Source organism: Centruroides vittatus, unplaced genomic scaffold, assembly GCF_030686945.1.
Source record: "Centruroides vittatus isolate TY-2023 unplaced genomic scaffold, ASM3068694v2 contig_628, whole genome shotgun sequence".
NCBI classification, from domain to species: Eukaryota; Metazoa; Arthropoda; class Arachnida; order Scorpiones; family Buthidae; genus Centruroides; species Centruroides vittatus.
The window spans coordinates 2849964-2871240 of NW_027122385.1; the positions used below are offsets into that span (position 1 = coordinate 2849964).

General features: G+C 31.6%; 1 protein-coding gene across 1 annotated transcript in view; it reads left to right on the forward strand.

Annotated features, from left to right (window-relative positions):
• Window positions 1-21277, forward strand: part of mnb (minibrain) — a 203939-nt gene that overhangs the window by 95518 nt on the left and 87144 nt on the right. The window contains exon 3 of the mRNA XM_067275557.1: window positions 5731-5919. Coding sequence (XP_067131658.1) covers window positions 5731-5919 — 189 coding nt within the window. The remainder of the gene's footprint in view (window positions 1-5730; window positions 5920-21277) is intronic.

The following is a 21277-nucleotide window of genomic DNA, read 5'->3' on the forward strand; positions in this document are numbered from 1 at the left end:
GTCCGCTCTGCGACAAAAACAAGCTTAAGCAATAGCGTTGTTGAACGGTGCACACTCGGTAAGTAATCCTACAATTTTTTGTTTATAGCATAGTTTATATGGAATATTCCCAAAAAATTATACATGTTTTGGAAATGTTAGTCAAATTAGTCTAGGATTGGTTAATTTTATGGAAGAAAACCTTTCAAACAGCTGTAGCCCCTAAACTGCACACGTGCCTGGCTGTGATTGGCTCATGTATTTAAGTGACTCGTACAACACGGAATTCATATAACACGGAGCGTATCCATCATGTTATAGGGGGTCTACTGTATCCACACACACACCTATCCCTATTTGCCTATTTTCACATAATTTTGAAATAATACCATTGACAAAAGAACCTGCCTTTACATGATCAATTTTTTGCATGGAAAAAATACAATTTATTTGAAAATTTTTTAATTTAACTTTTTGTTAAAATTGTGGTATTTGTTGAAAGATTTAAAATTACATGCTTCTAAATCAAGAGTTCATTTATCTTTCTAATTTAGAGGTATAGCCTTTTATTTGAGGCTATACCTCTAGAAAATGCAAATTGGTTTAAATAATGTCTTCTGTGATGATATCATAAATTAAAACAAACAGTTCATTAAAAATGGTTGATTGTAAAGACAAATTTTTTTTTATTCTTCAACATATTTTTAATATGTGAATTACTATAAGCCATTTTTAATGTAATGTACATTGATTTTATGTTTCCTATGCTATCTTGTTTTTACTATATTTACATAAAAATAATGTTAATGATAAATGATGTTAGAATTTAAAAAACCTTGTGTTTCTTTTGTAAATTGCTTATTTTTTCATTACATTGAAGTTGTGGATCCTGCCAAATATTTTCCTTCAGGATGTATGCACTGCACATTTTTTGGAAATTTTTTTATACAGTATTTTTTTGAAACATATTCACTGTGCAAAAAGAGGGATAAATGTATATATAGACTGACTGATAATTGTTATAGACTATATCCTAATTGGCATAATATTAATCAGTATATTTTCATAATAAGTCTAAATTAATACATGTCTAAAAGTAAAGACTGGATCAAAGATCTGCAAAATTGCTAATATGCCTGTGCAGCATGTAAAATTTATTGGTCCTATTCTAAATAGATTTTATCTTCCAGAAATTTTGAAATTATGTAATTCAGTTCACAAATAATTTCTAATTATTAATTTTTATACATTTAAACAACCAAGTCTAAATTGTTCTTATAACCACAAATGTTAACCTGGCAATATCTGTTGGCTATTAATGTTTATACAAGGTAATAGCATATATTCTTAGGCCAAAATTTTAGAATTCTGCAATAAACTTGTATAAATCATTTTACTTATCTTGGCTAGGCAAGGTAATGTGCTGTTTGGTTAGGGTTTTGGAAATTTTAAAATAAAAGTTCAAGAGCTCCTTTTTTGTAATGCACAGTGAACTTAATTACAGTAAACATTTCCATACTAGTTAAACAAAAAAAAATTGCAAACATGATTTATTGTTTAAAATTTTCATGTTTGATTTTAGTTACTTCTCTTGTTCCTCATAGCACTCATTGTTGAAGGAAAAAGGAGTAGTTTGCATTGTATTCTAAATTAATACAATATGACATTTATTAGTCATACTACTAGTACTTCGAAAAATCTCAAACTTTAAAAAAGTCAGGAAAATTTCAGAAAAAATACTAAAATGTTAAATGAAAACTCAAACAAAATCAAATTGTGGAAACAAATTTATAAACATAAAGACATTTCCTCTGTGGTAATAATGTAACAAAAAATATGATTTTTGAAATAATGAAATGTTAAGATTGGAGAAATATTAAGCAGTTCATTAGTCCCTATATTAGTTCATATGATAAATCATATCAAGGAAGAATGAAGTGGTTTGTGTTGGAATGTCATTTGTCCTCATTGTGTGGCATGTATAATGTGGTTACAACTTTGTCATGCCACTCATGGATAACAAAACAGAAGAGCCCCCAATTTCCTTTTGAATGTGGTGAGCTTAGTGTGCACATGCAGTATTGTGATGGAATCACCATAAAAATTAGAAGAAGAGTTTGATAAGCAGTTTTTTAAAAATCTGTTAGGCCTATATAATGATCAGTGGGCATCTTGTTTGCCTAAGTAATTGGTATAAATAATACATAAAAGCTGTGATAGAATAATCACACTAATGTAGAGAAACGATCAAATTTTTTTTCATAACTGCTCAACACACCAGGATGTATATAAACTGTGCAACTTGCATCAACCAATTAACTAGTATGAATACAAATAACATTTAAGTGACGAAAGTCTTAGTAACTCCTTCTGGGCTGTTCTTCAGGCTTCTTCTTAATTCAAAACAGGCTGACAGTTAACATTCGAATATAAATCAAATGGTAAGGATTTTAAATATCTTATGCTCGTGCATTCTCCATAAGATGTTTAATTAAGATTGAACATTAGGTTGAGGAACATATGAATAACATTAGGAAATGTTATTCATATTCATACTAGTTGATTGGTTGATGTGAGTTGCACATTTTTTTCTTTTTTAATTAAATATGATCATAATATTCTCATGATACTATTTCATTCTCAGAGTTTTCAATTTATTTTAGATTAATTTTCTTCTTATTGTAAAAAAAACCTACTGTATTTTATTATTATTTTTTTATGTAAATTAAATTCAGTATTTCTGCATTGTTACTATGATTTTCTTACTGTAAATAACAAGTTATAATGAAGACTTTTTTTATTCTTCCTTGAGATTAATCAAAATTAAACATAAAAAAAAAAAGTACAGTAGTATCTTTTACTTCAAACACTTCCAAGTTTAAATGCTAAATTCGACAAAAATTTGCCTTGGATTTCAAACAATGCTTCAGAGTTCAAATTGTGTATGCACTGATAAAATGCACTTGAACCATAAACATAAATCATCTCTTACTCTCACATTACACTCTTTTGCATTTTCAGTGCTTTTTCACTTCAATTTTGGGGTGTTTGGTTAAATATAATGTGTGTGTTTTTTGTCAATTTTTAACAATCTTTTCCTTCAGTTTCCTTTGTCGACATCTATTGAATGTATCATACATTGTTTATCCGTTTAAAATTTTTTGAATGAAACTTTTTCATATTTTCGAAGCTTAGGAGCATTATGAACCTTTATTACTGTTTACACAGTGTTATAACCTTTTTGAAATTCATAGAGTAGCATGTCAGATGTGCTTTTTATTTCCACTCAATTTTATTCAAACAAAATATGAAGTAAAAAGTTTAAAATAAGCTTCTAAACAAAGAATACAATCTCTCATTAGCAATAATATGATAAATATCTCAACTGTTACATTAAATCACACAACTATGTTAAGTAAAGATAGCTGTTAAAACTACACATAAACTTTCTGTTTTGCCCAATGTAACCTTTATTAACCATGGCATTCCAGAAGTGTGTAGAATCAACAAAATCTGAAAGGAAGGTTGTAATATCAATAATTGAAATGATAAAGGAACTTACTATAAAGTGTGAAAGCAGTACATTTGTGGCTGATATGGTGGTCATGTTTAAGTCAAAGTCAATGATGTGTAACTGGAAAATGCTATTTTCATTTATTATGCAATATTTAGGTATTTTATTTATTTTTTTGTGTATTCATTTATTATTAAGGCATTTAACTGTGTTATTTTTATCTTAAGTTATGACTGTTTGCTGTTTTAAGTTTATCAAAATGGTTATTGTTTAGGATCTGGGAATGAATTAATTTGCTTTCCGTTATTTCTTATGGGAAAAATTGCTTTAGACTTTGAATGATTCGGAGTTCAAATGAGCTCCAGGAATGAATTAAGTTTGAAGTACGAGGCACTACAGTAGTTGGTTTTATGCTGATGATAATTTCGGGGATACTATAGATTACCACCTATGGAATTTCGGGTCTTTGAGTATATATCTGAACTCGGGAGACTGAGACAAGTTTAACGATACCCTACTTTTGGAACGGAGACGAAAAATAATAAAGTTATTGTACTTTTTTCCAGCGATTGCGCGATGATAGGGAGTCGCGTCGCTCTCTCCGCTAAGTCGGCTTCGCTATCGCAATCAGGAGTCGTGTCGCTTGCCGTTAAAATTGCCTTTAGTAGACGTTTTCCCTCCTTTTTTTACTTTGTTCAAGAACTACCGTGAATCAATAACTAGTGACGTTTAGCACATGGCGGCCTGCTGGCGGCTCCCCTCTGGGAGGTCAGTCGGGAGCACGAACAGTGGGAACGGCCGCCATGTTCGCTGCCATAAGTAACATTAACTGAAATGGCGATCGCACGATGATCGGAAGTTGCGTCGCTCTCTCAGCTCTCGTATCACGTGTTTAACCCTACTGGAGATGACTGTAGTCCGATGTCATGGTTTGCAGACTTTACCGCAAGATGGCAGTACTAGCAACTATGGTGCCGTCTTCATGAGAGCATTAAAAAAGTATCGTAACTTAAAAAGCATGATAATTTTTTTATTTTTCGTCTCTGGTCCAAAAATAGGGTACCATTGAACTCGTCTCGGTCCCCTGAGTTCAAATATATAATCAAAGTCCTGAAATTCCATAGGTGGTAATCTATAGTACACCCATAATTTCAACCAGGTTTTTTAAAAAGGACATAAAAAATATAAGAATCATTGTTTCTGATTATTTTATATTTTCATAACAAAGAGAATATAAGAAATGTTTTTAACGTAAAAATTATTTAAAGAAAACATATCAAACGTCAACATTAAATTTTATTTAATCATTCCTCCATGCTGTTCTCTTCAGTATTAAAAGCAGTCACGTACAGTTTATCTATCCCCAGTGGCCTGGTTAATGCCTAGAATAATCCTGCTTCTAATTGTTCTTGGTTGCTTGAGACTTGTCATGAAATTCCAGAGTGGGAAATCCATCTGGACATGAATACTCTGCTTCTGCCTCAGCCATAGAGTTTGCAATTGGGATAACCTTGGGCCATCATGTGAAGCAGCCTATCATGGTGAGGATATATCTATAAATCCCTGGGATGGTGGCAATGGCCCTACCAAATCCAGATTCATTGTGTGCAGTGGTGACAGTACATTTTGCTTTTAATATATATATATATAGATTTAACGGTTAATGTTACCTTAGGTAGCCAAGATGGCGGCTCGTCTCTAATTCCAGCAAGGAAACATGGGACACACGTTCTAACCTAACCTAACCTAACCTAACTAACTATTCTAATAAATTACCATAATTATTAGCAACCAAATTACAGTCCCAAAATCTTTTTAACTAAGAATAATAATTTAATGGAACAAATATTTTTGGTTTCTTAGATTAGCTATTTTCAGGTTCTTACATCAGAATATAAAGTAGGAATGTTACAATATGAAATGATGTGTCAGTTGAATGAATTTAACATTTAAATACAAAACTACAGAAAGACAAATATAAATATAGAATAAGAATATGTGAAAAAGTAAATAATAAGAGTTCACAATACATAAATATCATGTAATAAACAATACCATTTTTTGGGATTATAATATTGACTGAATTCTGTTTGTTAATTTGTACACATATCTACTAAATATTTAATTAAAAATATATATATTTGTGTATATATAGTAAATTATTAAGTAATCTTATTTTTAAGTGAAATGTTTAAAAATAATAAATTTAATTTATAAAAACATAATCTTGTATTTAGGTTTATTATGCCAAGAAAAAACGCAGAGCACAACAAACTCAAGGTGAAGACACTAGTCATAAAAAAGAAAGAAAATTATATAATGATGGTTATGATGATGATAATCATGACTACATCATTAGAAATGGAGAAAAGTTCCTTGATAGATATGAAATAGACTCGTTAATAGGAAAGGGTTCATTTGGCCAGGTAATTATTAAAATTTAGTACTTATTTTAAAATATGTTTATAAATTAGTGAAAGCTGAACATAAATTGAGTCAAGAATAAAGATATGTAATTTTTCATAATAATATAATCTATAAAATAAAATATATTTCAAAATTACATTTGAAATACTTTTTTCATGGAATGATTAAAAATTATTTACATACTTATTAACTGTATTCAGTATGTGCTTAGAAGTTTTTTAAAAATGTATTTCAATATATAGACATAGCAAGAGCCTAATTAAATGAAACAAAATATAGTACTTATCTGTTAAAGCCCCACATGGTGCATGACATCATGTGTTGTTCTCCAAGATCACACCATATTGCATTCTGCTGCATCACTTAGAGAAATGAAGGAGGTGAGCTTGAATGTGTAACAAAATAAATTAAATTATATGCAAATGAAAGATTCAATTAAGATTAATTTGAATTAATAAATTTTAAATAAATATATTCTGATTGTATAAACTAAAAAGATCTCTGTTTTTTAAGAATTCAAACTTACCATCCATTGTTTGACATTATATGGTTATATGCTATTAAGTATTTAATATGTGCATTTGTGTTCATGGGACAACTTGTGGAGAATGGCTTATTCAATCATTTCTTGGAATTTTTCAATGCTTGAAGTTGATGTTTTTTCTATTCTTCATGAACTTGATATATTATATTTTGAATGTTTTAACAAAATGTATATTATAATACCTTTTGTTAAAACATAATGAATATAATGAAACATAATAAACATAATGAATTTTCATTTTAGAATGAAAAAAAAATCCAAAATGTGGGCATAACAAAACAAATGAAGGTGTCACATTGGTATACAGATGAACAGTTGTAAAATGCATTCATTCAATGTGGATAAAAGTGCAATAAAGGAATACTTTTAACATGGAACATCAAGAAAACATTTAGATTGGCATGTTGTTAAGTCAAAATCCAAAAGATCATTTATAATGGAAAATAAGTTTTATAATTACTTATAATTATTGTTAAGTAATGGCAGTCAATGCAGTGACTTCAATATATAAATATCTCAAAGCCCATTGTTATTAATCAAAGCCAAACAATTGCCATAATGAATTGGGATATTTTCTGCTACTATTAATAACCATGTATGGTTGAATCTAAAATTAAATATGTCTGGAAGCAAAGAGTCACACAGAGGTCTGGGTAGCATAATTGGCAACACATCTCTATGGTAAGCAGGATATGCGGATTTGTATCCTATTCTGGCCCAATTATTTTCTTCCAGAATATTCTAAACTATTTAATAAATATTAATTTAATTATAATTATTAAATTTAATAAGAGATGGTACCTAAAGCCTACTTCTAGTACCAAATTATTTACAGTTTAATTATTAATAGTAGCAGAAAAATAGTCTGATTCATTAAGGCAATAATTTGGCCTTGAAGTAACTTCCAACTAAAGAAAAGTACCAAAGTAAGTTGTAGTTCCATAAATTTTAATTCAAGGAATGCTAATTAATAATTTGATGAGATAATAACAATCAAATTAATTCTTTGTCTTACAGTAGAGCCCTGGAAACTCTACTCTCGATAACATGACATTCTGTAAAACTCTTTGTCGTCCAAAAAGAAAAAGAAATACATGTAATCTAATTTTTTTCTCTAAAATGTAACACTGGAATCAAATAAGTTATTGTTATTCACAGGCGACACTTTTTAATAGCATCAATTCCATTTGTTAACAAAGAATATAACCTTTTTTCCAAGATGCCACCACACAAATATCACTAATTTGAAAGTAATCACCAAATAGTCAATAGTTTTTTTAATGTAAAATTTAACTAGGAATAAAAATAGTCACTATCAGTACATAATTAATACGTACATAAATTTGCACATATAATACCTTTGCAAAAATTCTGCTGTTTAGACTAGCATCATTGCTATCCATAATACTCATCATTTTCAGTAACTCATCACCTCATTTAATCAAGTTTGCAGACTCTACTGTATTTATAAAAATATAGAAACCTCATTTTATTAAATTTGAATTTTTGAATAGCATGGTATTTTCTTATTCTAAAAAGTATTTTTTTTTTCATTTTTATAAAATAGAAATAAATGAGGATTTTGATTCCTTGAAATGCACGATATTTTATCTATTGTGCAAATGCCACAGTAAGATGCTTGCTGTCAGGAACTTGTGGAGCTTTAACAGATAAGTGCCCAAACTATGAAATAAACTCATTAAATTTTTTCAGAATATACTTACTCTTTTAAATTAACTATAGTTAAATAGTTAATTTAAAATATGACAATAGAAATAGGCAGAATTATCATTTTGTAATAAATTTAATAATTGGATAATTTTAATTTAATTAATAATTTAGAAATATTTAGAAAAAGATGTTTGTTCAAAATAGAGTTTTAAATATGCAACCTTGGATAAATCTAATTTATAGAAGAAAACTTAGCTTGGAGCATTTAGATTAGAATCCTTTTCTTGCAGGAGAGTTTGGTGGGAGTTCAGCCTTATTTGAAATCAACTTTTTTTCTTTCTAAATAATTTGAATTATCATATATTAATTAAATTTAAATAACCTAATTGTTAAAATCACTGTAAAATGATTATTTTAATTTAATAGTCAAATTAATTATTTAATTACGTATACAGGGTGGGCCAGCGAAAACGAAACGGCAGAGTGTTCGTGTTCGTCCAAGCAAAGCGCTCGGACAGGTCGATTTTACTCTCGAGGGGACATCTTTTGCAATAAAGTTTTTGAGATTCTGAATATTAACTAAACAAACATTTTTTTTGAAATAAATGTTTGTTTAGTTAATACAAAATAAATGAGTTTTTAAAATTTTTTGTTGTCTGTTGTATTCAGAATCGCAAAAACTTTATTGCAAAAGATGTCCCCTCGAGAGTAAAATCGACCTGTCCGAGCGCTTTGCTTGGACGAACACGAACACTCTGCCGTTTCGTTTTCGCTGGCCCACCCTGTATATAAGCATAGCTGAAAAAAAAAGGTTATAGTTTCGATTATTATGATATGTTTGATGATATTTTTTTTTCTATTGAAGAAAATTAAGGATGTTATATTTCTGCCTACTCATTCTTTGTATACTTTTCAAAGAAGGAAATTGAAATCAAATTCATTGAATGTGTAGAATATCAGTACCCATAGAAATTATTCTATTTATAGAAATTGAATTTTACAGTATTGTATCATGAATTAAATGATATATAATTCTGTTTTGTTGAAACCAATGTAAGTTATTTGTATTTTCTGCATGACAAATTTTTCAGGTCATTGACAAATATAAATATTTTTCTAACACAGCAAGCAGAGATTATACTGTACCCGCATTGCCAACAATTGCCATAAGCATTGTGGGCGATATTAAATGCACCCCTAGTCATAATGTAGCTTGTGTAACATTGGGCATGCTGGAAGCAATGTGCTTTGTATTTAATGATAAAATATAATTGTTATTAAATTCACGGGATTGTGATATATCTCATCATATTATGATATATTGATGAAGTATGAAATGATACACACAACATAATCAATGTAGCTTGAAGCTCTCGAAAATATTTGTTTGTTTATTTTGGTTTATGTTTCATTAATCAACGCTTTGTATTAACTGAAGTTTTTAACTATCCTTATTCATGGGATCACAAACTTCTTCACGTTAACACAGACTTTGCATAAACCAATAACATAATGAGGTTTGGGCTATATATGAGTTGACTCTAAAAACTTAATTTTGATTGTTATTAATTTGTTTCTGTTCGTATATCAATAAGAAATTAGTATTTTTCAAATTTATTTTATAGCATGTTCAATATAGTATCTGATCATTAACCTTTTGTAGGTCATGCCCATAGGGATTCACTGGCTTTTTTCATTGCACTGCAATGTTTTTGTGGATTTTTATTATTTGCACTTAATACTTTATCTACTCTCCTATCTGTACTACTGTTACAGGTGATGTGAAATTCATGTAAAAAAATTTTTGGCTATTTCTGTAGCATGAAGAAAATTCTCGTAGTTCCTTCTGCAGCACGTTATATTTTCTACAAATGAAAATACTGTACTTTAAAAATAAAAATTTTGTTGATGTGCATTTACATATTCCCATATTTTATTACTCTAAACAGAATTATTTTGTCTTGTCTTTTTGTTTATTTATATTTTATAAGTAGAAAAATATGATGATAGATAAGTGGCAATTGCTCTGCAATACTTTTTGCTATAGTATCAAAATATACAATTACAGTGACAGTTTATTAGTTACTAAGATAATATCTTACTAGTATTTCTTATACAGTATTAAGTCAAGCAAAGCTATTTGTAGAATTAAATCAGATTACAAGGCAACATTAAGTCACCCATAACATGCTTCCAATAAAAATTCCTTTGGAAAAAAAACTTGAACAATTGGACAGAAGAGTTGCAGGAATGTCCATGGTAGTCTATGAAATCTTCTTTTTACAATTAGTGAAGAGAATCTAATTAAATTAATAAAGTAATGAATTTCCTAGAAATGCATCCAAGCAAGTTATATATTTGGGTGCAACTTGTCAATGGTGAAACTACAAAACATTAGTATTTAATAATAATACTTTTTTATAAGAATGTTTATAATCATAAATTGTTGCTGTTAATTTATTAAATAGAAATGAAGATTTTTTTTCTATATATTGTGCAAAGTACATTAAGTAATGATGACTTAGATCACAGAAACATTTAATAACAAAAATATAAATAACCAAAAAAAGGAGTGAGGAGAAGGAAGTCTAAATTCTCATTCTTGTGCAAGAATTTAGACTTTGTCAGTTTTCTTCAAAGGAAAGATGTTTTGAAAAATTAATTTATATTCAACAAGCAACTATTTTTATTGTGACATCATGACAATGCTGGGCTGCAATTTTTAATCATATTTTTAATTTAAAATTTATGCTCTTCACCTCAAATTAGTAGTGTTTTGCCCCTGTACATCATACTTTTTCATTAGCAGTGGAGTCATGCCAGTCATCCATCTATCTGACTCCTTTTAGGGGAAGTTTTGAATTGAAATAACATGAATTCCGGTTTTCATTGAAAGTTCATATATTATTAATCAGGGCCTCCAGCCCCTAATCTTTCCATATCTGGTCATAGCTTTCATCTATCTAACTCTGTTCTCGAGATTAAGCACACTTAAAAAAAAAAAAAATTTCTTTAAAATCCAGTATCCAAATGTTTTAACATAAAAAAACTTTTGGTAAATGTTTTTGACCATACTCAAGGTTTGCTTCATGTTTTAAATTAACGATATTCCAAATTGGAATGTGCAGAATAACTTTTCAAAAAATTATTTTTTAAAAAATTGGAACACAGACATCATATGTAACAACAATAATAAATAAACAGTAGTAAACATAAATTTAAGACCCATATAAAGTTAACACATATATAAAAATTTTAGGAATAACATAATACTAATAAAATTAAATTATATCTGCACTCTCTGGTTTAACGTAAAAACATTGCCATGCATACGAGACTTTTCCATCCTTAAAGTTAATACATTTGCTGTTCAGGTTGGTCTTGTATAACTCCAAGGCTTCTAGGGCCCTGATGTGCTCTATTTGAAATGATTGCCTTATTAACATGGTCTTTTGGAGATTGACCTACATGTCATGCCCAGAGGCATAAATGGACAGGACAATGGTATGCCTTTTGTTCAAAATGTCGTGTCGGGATTAGAATCATCTGGATATGCAATTCCCACCTTTTTTCTCTATTTTCAAACAAGCAACAGTTGATGTTGGAGAAACGACTATTAGTTTTGAAAACAGGATCACTGATTGGCTGCCTATCATTGAAACATCGCCAGACCTCTGATAGAGCTACGAGCGCTGATTGGTCAATCAATCCTATTTTCAATTCATATAAAAAGGTCGAGTTTTGACGGGAAAGAAGGTTATTTTCATCTCGCTGTTTCATTGTCGGACATTGAAGGAATTTGCAACTGGCTGAATCTCAGGGATTGCTTCACAAGGTGTTTTTCCGATGGACCTGTAAGGATTTTGGTGGACTATTTGAATTTTAGTTTATTCTTGTGTGTGGAAACCAACATTGTAAATATTTTAACGTTGTAATTTTCATCTTTTGTAATCATCGTTGGTTTGTAAACTGTAATTGACGTTATAATCGTTTTTGAAGTTTCATGATAAACTTGACTTGTCGTATCGATGTTCTTGCATCCTTTTTGTATTGAGCGTTTGGTAGATCCCATGTACATTAAATCCCTTTCAAATCTGTTGTCCCTCACAAGAACACTACACCCCTGGGTGTACATTTATCGGTCTTGTCATTTCCATTGCCTAATAACTTATACATTGTGGGAGCTCTCTTGTATGCAAGCTTGAAACCTATATTGTAAGCACTTACCCATTATGCCATTAATTTGCTGGAACAACATTTTACTTCAGATTACATCATTTGCACCATGTCTTATGGTTTCATGTATGCACCTGGTACTCCAGGTATGGTTTATACCTGGAACATGTGATGCCTAATATCAAAAGACTTATTGTCAGCATGAAGGATGTTCTCAAAGAATACTATAGATGGAGAGCCACCTTCAAAATTTGTTCCATGAATAACAAGACCCAAGATAGTGGTTTTTGGTGCATTTTCCATAAAACCAAGAAATAATTGGCAGATGTCATCATATTGAAAGCTGATAAAAACAGAGTTCTTGTTCTATTAATAATTACAGATATCTCATGCATCAATACCTCATTGACACAGACTGTGAACTGGTGGACAATGGTTATGTAGACAGGTTACAGACTCAGGTCACAAGATTTATGCATACATCTCTGATCAAGAAGATGAAATTAAGCCGGGTGGTTGTGGCCTCCTCCTAAGAAATTCCTAAGTTATTTGCTTTTGCTAAAACGCATAAACCAACACCTTCCCTTAGAGTCATTGTTGATAAAGCAAGATCTCCAACTAGACTACTAGAAAATGCAGTGCACAACCTTACATCAGAGCATTTCAAAGGTTATACATTAACTATCAAGAATTCCACTGATCTGATAGATATTTTATGGCAGGTAGAGTTAATAGATAGAGCACATATTATGGTATTTGATTTCATTTCCTTATACTCCTTTGTAAAGTTATAACCATGCTTCTGTGTTCTTAGAGATCTTTTACTACAGAGAGTTGATGCACATGCTTACCTAAAACAGATCTTAGAATTCTTATGCCTAATGTGTTATAATCAAATATTCAACATAAACCTAATAACCGGTGCAAGTCTAATTAATTTTCTACGGCGAACGTTTTCGGACTCCACTCTGGGTCCATTCTCAAGCCTAAACTCAGTTCCATTCGGTGTTCGACAAATCAAATACTCCCAATCGCGTGCCATTCGAAAATTCAAAATGATGTTGATGACCTGTTTTTTCTCTGGAAAACTGAACCAGATGTAAATGGTTTCTTATAACACGTGAATGATAACAAGTATGGTCTAACCCTTAAATTAGATCAGAAAAGTAGTACCAGTGCTCATTTCTTAGATATTAACATTTGTTTCAAGAAAGGTCGAATAGAAATGGACGTCTATTACAAACTCAGCTACTTACCTACCATTATTTATTATAAGCATAATAAATAATGTATCTCTCTAGTGCCAAATTCATTTCTAATCTATAATCATATATCCAAAATTTAGCCCGATTGTTTACGGCAGTTGTAGGTATATTTGTTTTATTATGGCTTCTTTACAGAGATGGAATTGTAGTTATGACTGGTAGAGAAAAGAATTCTGGGTTATCTACATATTTTATTAATTCTACTTCATTCTAAAATACTTGACAATTTTAATGTTGGACAAGAGTACCAAGCACATTTTCCACTTTAGCCTGACTCATAGCATCTACATTCTATCTGCTATGGGTTCATCTGTAAACTGTGTGTCTGTTTAGGGGAGGGAATGGCAGTGGCATATCTATGGAAAATAGTGTGTATAAATTAATTTTCTAATAACAAGGCAGAAATCAAAATAAAATTCACCAACCTTAAGTAGGTCTTACGCATAAGTCAGAAATTCTTTACTAATGTTTTGGTCTACTTATAAGATTTTCTATGGATAGATCCTATCAAAATTGAATGTTTCTAGTATTAGTGTTCTGGAATAGAATGTTTAGATATCATTTGAATGCATGAGAGATTTTTCTACATATTCTATTCCAGAGTGCTATTACTAGAAAGATTTGATTTTGAAAGGATCTATGTGAAGAAGGGTTTAGAAGTAGACTGAAAGCATTAGTAACAGATTTCTCACTATTGTTCAAAGCCTACTTAAAGTTGGTGAATTTTATTTTAATAGCACCTATGCAGAGCCGGATTATCGAATAGGCAAAGTAGACAAATGTTTAGGGCCCGTAATTCGGAGAAGCCCGGTTTCAGTGAAGATTTCTCTGTTTCAAAACAACTTAAAATTATTTTAAAAATTTGATAGGACAGAAAAGGGTGTATTTAACAATGCCTACTAAGTTCCGCCTGACTACCCATTACCAAAAAAAGAAAAAAAAAAAGGTCAACAGCAACCCGTGCGTCAGAAGTAATGTACTGTACGCTACGAGATCTCTCGCACCATCTAGAAATATTTTATGGCCGCCTCTCGTGGTAGTACTGATATATGGTTATGATTTATTTTCTAAATCTAAACTTATACGTCTCGACATCGCATATTTGATATAACGTTCAAGTTGCTCAAGTGCAAAGATATTACAATTGAATAGTGTTTTATAAAAGAGTTAAAAAGGGTGACACTACGGTGTGACTTGGGGTGACACCACGACATCCGCACCGGGTGTCATCCCACCGGGTGTCACCCATGCTAGCTATGTTAATGTCACATTATATAAGATTTGTTTAGAAGCAACTTATTTAAATGGGGCCCCAATTTAAATTTTTTCTAGGGCCTGCTAAGGACTTAATCCGGCACTGCACCTATGGCAAGCACTGTGTGACCGGAGGGTCGGGGTCTCTTTGACCCCTCGTCAGGATGTGACACCACCGAGTCGGTCGAGACTCGGAAATCGCGACGCAGAGTTTTTTCGTCGCGCGAGCGGTCGCGCGTGAGCGGGTACGTTCGCGGTAGAGGTGGAGGTAGGAGAACCGAGGAAGTGAGTCACTCAAGACACCGGCTAAGTAACAAGGCTAATTTTAATAAGGGAGTATAACAACAGTACAACAAGACGCATAGCTAATATTTTTAGATACGCGGAGAGAGAGAGTTTACAAACGATTCGCGAGTTGATAAATACCTTAGAGAGTCTTGGAGCCGGCATCAGGTATCCTTGCGATGATACGATCCACGGAGAATCACGATTTGAAGGAACAGTTCACAAGATAATCCGCACTATGGTCTTGGTATAAATCCACAAGGGTCTTGGTTCGGAAGATGGCGGGAAGAGTCCGGATTATTGTCCCGATAACTAAACGACGCCTGACGGATTCGTCATCGTTCGTTCGTTTTATTTTTTCACTCGGGTTTTTTCCATGAGGGTCAGGTGTCCAATACGTAAATTTCTTCGAAAAGTTCCTGGTGGCATACGTCCCGAGGATGGGTCATCCTCAACGAGGAAGCAAGTTCGTAGGAAATAATTTTTTATGGGTTTCCAACTGATCTTGTGATAAAAATGGTGGAAAAAAAAATTCGAAGTTTTGATTGAACACCTTCGTCGTTTTGCCCGTCACACCATAAATATTTTTATGGCCGCCTCTCGTGATAGTACTGATATATAGTTATGATTTATTTTCTAAATCTAAACTTATACGTCTCGACATCGCATATTCGATATAGCGTTCATAGTGCGAAGATATTACAATTGAATAGTGTTTTATAAAAGAGTTAAAAAGGGTGACACTACGGTTTGACTTGGGGTGACACCACGACATCCGCACCGGGTGTCACCCATGCTAGCTATGTTAATGTCACATTATATAAGATTTGTTTAGAAGCAACTTATTTAAATGGGGCCCCAATTTAAATTTTTTCTAGGGCCTGCTAAGGACTTAATCCGGCACTGCACCTATGGCAAGCACTGAAATTGCACCAGTGTTGAAATATCTGATATCCATCTTTCAGATAACTCTACCAAAAAATCATTCAAAAGTACTAGTCAAGACATAACTGCACGGCACATTGAGATGAATATAAAATACAACTCATATCAACTATTAACCGGTGTGAATACAATTAGCATTTAAGCAATGAATGTTTTTGTAACCCCTTCTGGACTTTTCTTCAGGTTTTTTATAATTCAAAACAGGCTAGATCTTAAAATTCAAACATATTCAAATGGTAAGAGATTTTGAATACCGTATGCGCATGCATTCCCCGTGAGATGTTTAAATATGATCGAACATTAGGATGAGTTTGAAAAATGAGTTCTATGGGGGTCAGGATATGGGAGCATAAATTTGATATACAACATAGTAGGAGCACCAACTCATTCTCCACATACACATTGGACCCTGATGTTACAGCAGACTTTCCCAGAGCCCAAATCATCCTTATCACCCCACACCCAGAACACCTCAAGTGGTTAGAGGCAGTCAAGATTTTTAAGGCTTGCTGCAGAACCACATGCATTTATTTTAGAGAGGAAATGTTCCTTTTAATGGTAAGACTGGTGTTACTTGACAATGATATCTACTATATAAAACTGAAAAACTAGGCAGTCTCTGTCACGGTATGCCAAAAATGCCCACTTGGGGCGCCCCTTTCTATTATTTAAATTAACAATAAAGTCAGTTTTTTCCATAACAACTTTAAAATAACAATAAATGTGGTTTTTGCATTTTTGACTGCATTTTAGTAGGGTATACCATGAGAAATTCAGTATATTATTATTTTTTATTTGTAATATGAATTTATTATTTATACCACAGAATGGCACTGCTGCTGTTAGAATGCCCACTAGGGACGTCCTGGGCTACTAGTTTAATATACAATCCTTTTTATTTTTTAATGATGACAAGGAGAATGCATGCACAAAAGTTCTCCCCTTTTTCAAACTCATTCTAATGTTTGATCATATTTAAACATTTCATGGAGAATGCATGCACATATGGTTTTTGAAATCTCTTACTGTTTGATTATGTTTGAATTTTAAGATCCAGTCTGTTTTGAATTATAAAAAACCCAAAAAAGATCCCAAAAGGGGTTACAAAAAAGTTCATCGCTTAAGTGCTAACTGTATTCACACCAGTTAATGGTTGATGTGAGTTGTATTTTGTACTAGTCAAGTTCTTAATTTTTTTTTATTGACAAATTATGACCCTATATGAAAATTATATAACTGCACTTTCCTTGCTTTCACACTGATGCAGATTGGTCTATGATTTGGTCAAAGTTAGTTATTTCAGTTTCTTCTCTTTATACACTCAGCAGACAAGATCACAGAATTCGTCTTAACCTGGGGAGGCACTCAAATACAAAAATATATTAGTTTTAACTTCATGAATGATCTCTTACAGTTGCAATGGACATTGCAATGGCTAGCATTATCTGAATAGTAATGCAAAGATTGGGGAAGACACTCTCATTTCCATACTAAACAATAAATTACAGAAGCTCTCCAGATTACATTCAGGTTACACATTTTTATAAAAATTAGAAGGTAAAGTATATGTGAAGCATACAAAAAGCTTAGCCACACAACTGTCTATCAGCATTATGGAAAAATATTTAATTCAAATGTTCTGTTTGCTATGAATGAAGAGGACAGATACATACTGTCAAAAGTACTTGTGAAAAATCTTTCTGTAACAGTATTTGGTGTCTAGTGTCATTTATATTTTAATGTGAAGCCTATATGATGTATTTGTAAAAATGGTGACATTTTTAAAGGGAGCAATCTGCAAAATACAGATCTTTGGTGAATATTTTTAAATTTATTTATGTATTTGTTTACAGCAATTCAACAAGTGGGCAATCTGCTGAGGGAACCCCGTTAGGGAAAATTTTCCTTGGGAAACTGGCCCCTATTTAGATATTACAAATGTGAAGTAAACTCAGAATGCTCCACCTGACCAATTTGTTGGCAAGGCATGAACCTTGACCAACTTCTAGGGTTCAGTGGTTTTATCCACTAAGCACTGGTGAGCTATGAATACAGTAGACCCCCCTATAACATGGTAGATACGTTCCGTTTTATATGAATCCGTGTTGTACGAGTCACTTAAATACATGAGCCAATCACAGCCCTGCACATAAGTAGTTTAGGGGCTACGGCTGTTTGAAAAGTTTTCTTCCATAAAGTTAATCAATTCTAGACTAATTTGACTTAACATTTCCAAATTACGTTGTAATACTTTAAATAAATTTTAAAAATTAATATTACTTTAAAGTTAATAGGAAATTACAGTAGAGGGTCGTTTATACAAATCAATTGGGGACTGAGGTTGTTCAGATAACTGATTTTTTCAGATAATCGATTATGTATGAAAAAATATATTAACCTATCCGATGTTGAAATTTTTCTCCGTTGCGTGTTGCTTATGTTGAATTTTTGTCGATTTTAAGCCTAAAGAAAATTTTTATAATAATAATCGAGGCTATCATTAAAAATTATTTCTTTATTTTGTACAAACAAAATAAATATATTGAAAATATAAAAACAAAAAAATTATACTTTAGAAGTTAATCCAGTATCAAAAACTTTCGATTCAGCATGACACAGTCCGACTGGAAAGCTTTTGGTTAACCAACGTTTCAGTTGACCAGCTTTTGGATAAATGACACTCTACTGTATTTCTATAATGGAAATCTTTTCAAATTTAATTTGCCCTAATAATTTTTAAAAATTCTTTCAAAGTGATATATTCATACTACACTAAATTTGTCAAATCTAATAGAATTTTGCTTTTCTGATAAAAGTTTTATATATAAATAGCATTTGTATGAGTCATTTCTTTGTTTTGTATGACTTTTTAACAATATAAGTGAATTATTTCTTGAAAATATCAAAACTAAACTAAGCTGTTCTTCGGTTAGTCCCAGTAAACTACAAAAGCACTAGGCTAATAATAACTAGCTTAACGAATGGCTTTGTGTGTTACATAATAGTATGTAATAAAAATAACAAAATCTTTAAAATAAATTACTTTTTATAACATTGGTGTTTATATTAGCTTGTATTAAATACTATTGGTATAAATTGGTAGTACTAATCATATAGATTTTTATAGCTCAGGTTTCAGTTTCAAAAACCTGGTATTACTGGTATTTGTAACTAGTGTGAATCTGGAGCTGAAGGTTTAATTTTATTTTTATTATAATTTATAGTTTAGTATATTAACTCTCATCTTGTTGTGTATGTATCCAGTGCACCCTTATGCCAGCAGATACATGGCATTTTTTTTTTAAATTGAATTTCTCAAAAATAAATAATAGTTGAACTGTGGGCTTTATGGTATTCCTCAATTGGTATGTTCTGAAGCAATTCCAACAGTGGTGACTTATTTTTTAGAGAAATTTTACAAAAAACAATATCTTTACTACCACCTGCAGTAAATTCTCTTGCAGCATGAGAGTGTTGTACTCTCGCAATTGTTGTGTAATAATTGCAATTCAATAAAAAAAAAAAATGTAGAATATTTAACCTTTACCACAATACTACACATTCTATTTTTTCCTCCTGGTTTCAATGCAGGACCAATTCCAATTCATTTCAAATAAGTTATTGCAGCTTTTTTGACAATGTGATTTTCTTGCTTTGGTGTTATCGCCCTGCTGTCTTGCAATCAGTGAGTGATCAGTTGACGAACAGTTCGGACAGCAAACACTTTCATGAAAGATTTTTATATTCAGACAACAAACACAAAAAGAAGCAACATAAAATAATGAATACCAATTGGTTTTCCCTTGTCTCCAGGCAACAATTCGAAACCTTTCAGAGTGCAGGAGATGCTCAACCTGATACTAATCAGATATTATTCCTCTGAACTTTGAAACTCTCCATTGTAATTCCAGCTTTTTGTTTACTTTTCTGACAAATAATTTTTATAGTCTTTTGAAGACTGTTGAGCACTCGCTAAGTTTTGTGTCTATTTTTATTTTCTAAAGGTGAAAGTTTAACTGTCCTATCAGATATTCATTAACAGTTTAACACCAAAAATTTGAATTTCATTCGGGCCTTACATTTACGTAATTCTTTCATGTGCTAGTTGATTCCTATTCACTGAATTTTTGTGAGTGCTTTTCTGAACTTTTTATTTCAAAAGACATTGATAATATTATGAAACCTAAAAAGAGTGGAGTGTCAAGAACTGTGCTCACCTTAGAAACCAAGCAAGAGAGAATAGCCAAGGTAGAGAGTGGGCTAAAAATGTCTGATGATGCTAGGCAGTATGGCTTGAACACAAGGATGATGCCAGCCAATGGGCCAGGGGGGCAAGATGATGTGAATTGATAGAGGATATAAATTGTATGTAAGTAAAATAAAAATGATTCATAAAGTTTTAATCATTTACTATGTATCGGAAAAGAAATATCTTAATTAAAACATTTTTTTAACTTACAAGAAGCCTAAGAAGATTATTTTAATTAAAACTTAGCATTTAAATAATTTTTTCGAATTTCTAGGGGAGGGCAGCTGCCCCTCTGCCCCCCTGGCGACGCCCTTGCTTGAACAGGTCTACAGTAGGCCCAATTTTAGCTAAGAAAGATATAATCAAGAAGACTCGAGCAGTTAAAGGAGCTTTAGCTGCTTGAGTCTTCTTGATTATATCTTTCTTAGCTAAAATTGCATCTGAGAAACAAAGATGTGCCATCTATGAAAAAATGGAGAGATTGCTTTTAGTTTCTTATTACATATAAATAAACATACTAAGAAAGTTTATAATTTTTTATTTCTTTTTTGGGGTTTTCAGAAGGAATTAATCAAATTCTCATAAAAATCTATGGTAAATTGATAATCAGTTAACAAACAGTTCAGATAGCAAACAAAGTCTTAGAATGGATTATGTTCGTTAACTGATCACCCACTGTAATTACTAAATAATTTGTCACTAGAGGGAGGCATTAGGCATTATCTCTTATTAGATTTATTATAATTAAATTTAGAAAATTCTGGAAGAAAAGAATCAGCCTGAAGCGAAACTTAAACCCGCAACTGCTCTTTATCCTGCAAATGCATTGTCAATTATGCTACCCAAGTCTTCGGTCTGATCTGCTCTTCCAGATGTATTTAAAGTTTATAGTGAAGTTTAGCAGAGCAGTGAAGTTAGACTACAGGAAGACTGACACATTTCCTTTCTTTCAGTCAGGAATATCTATT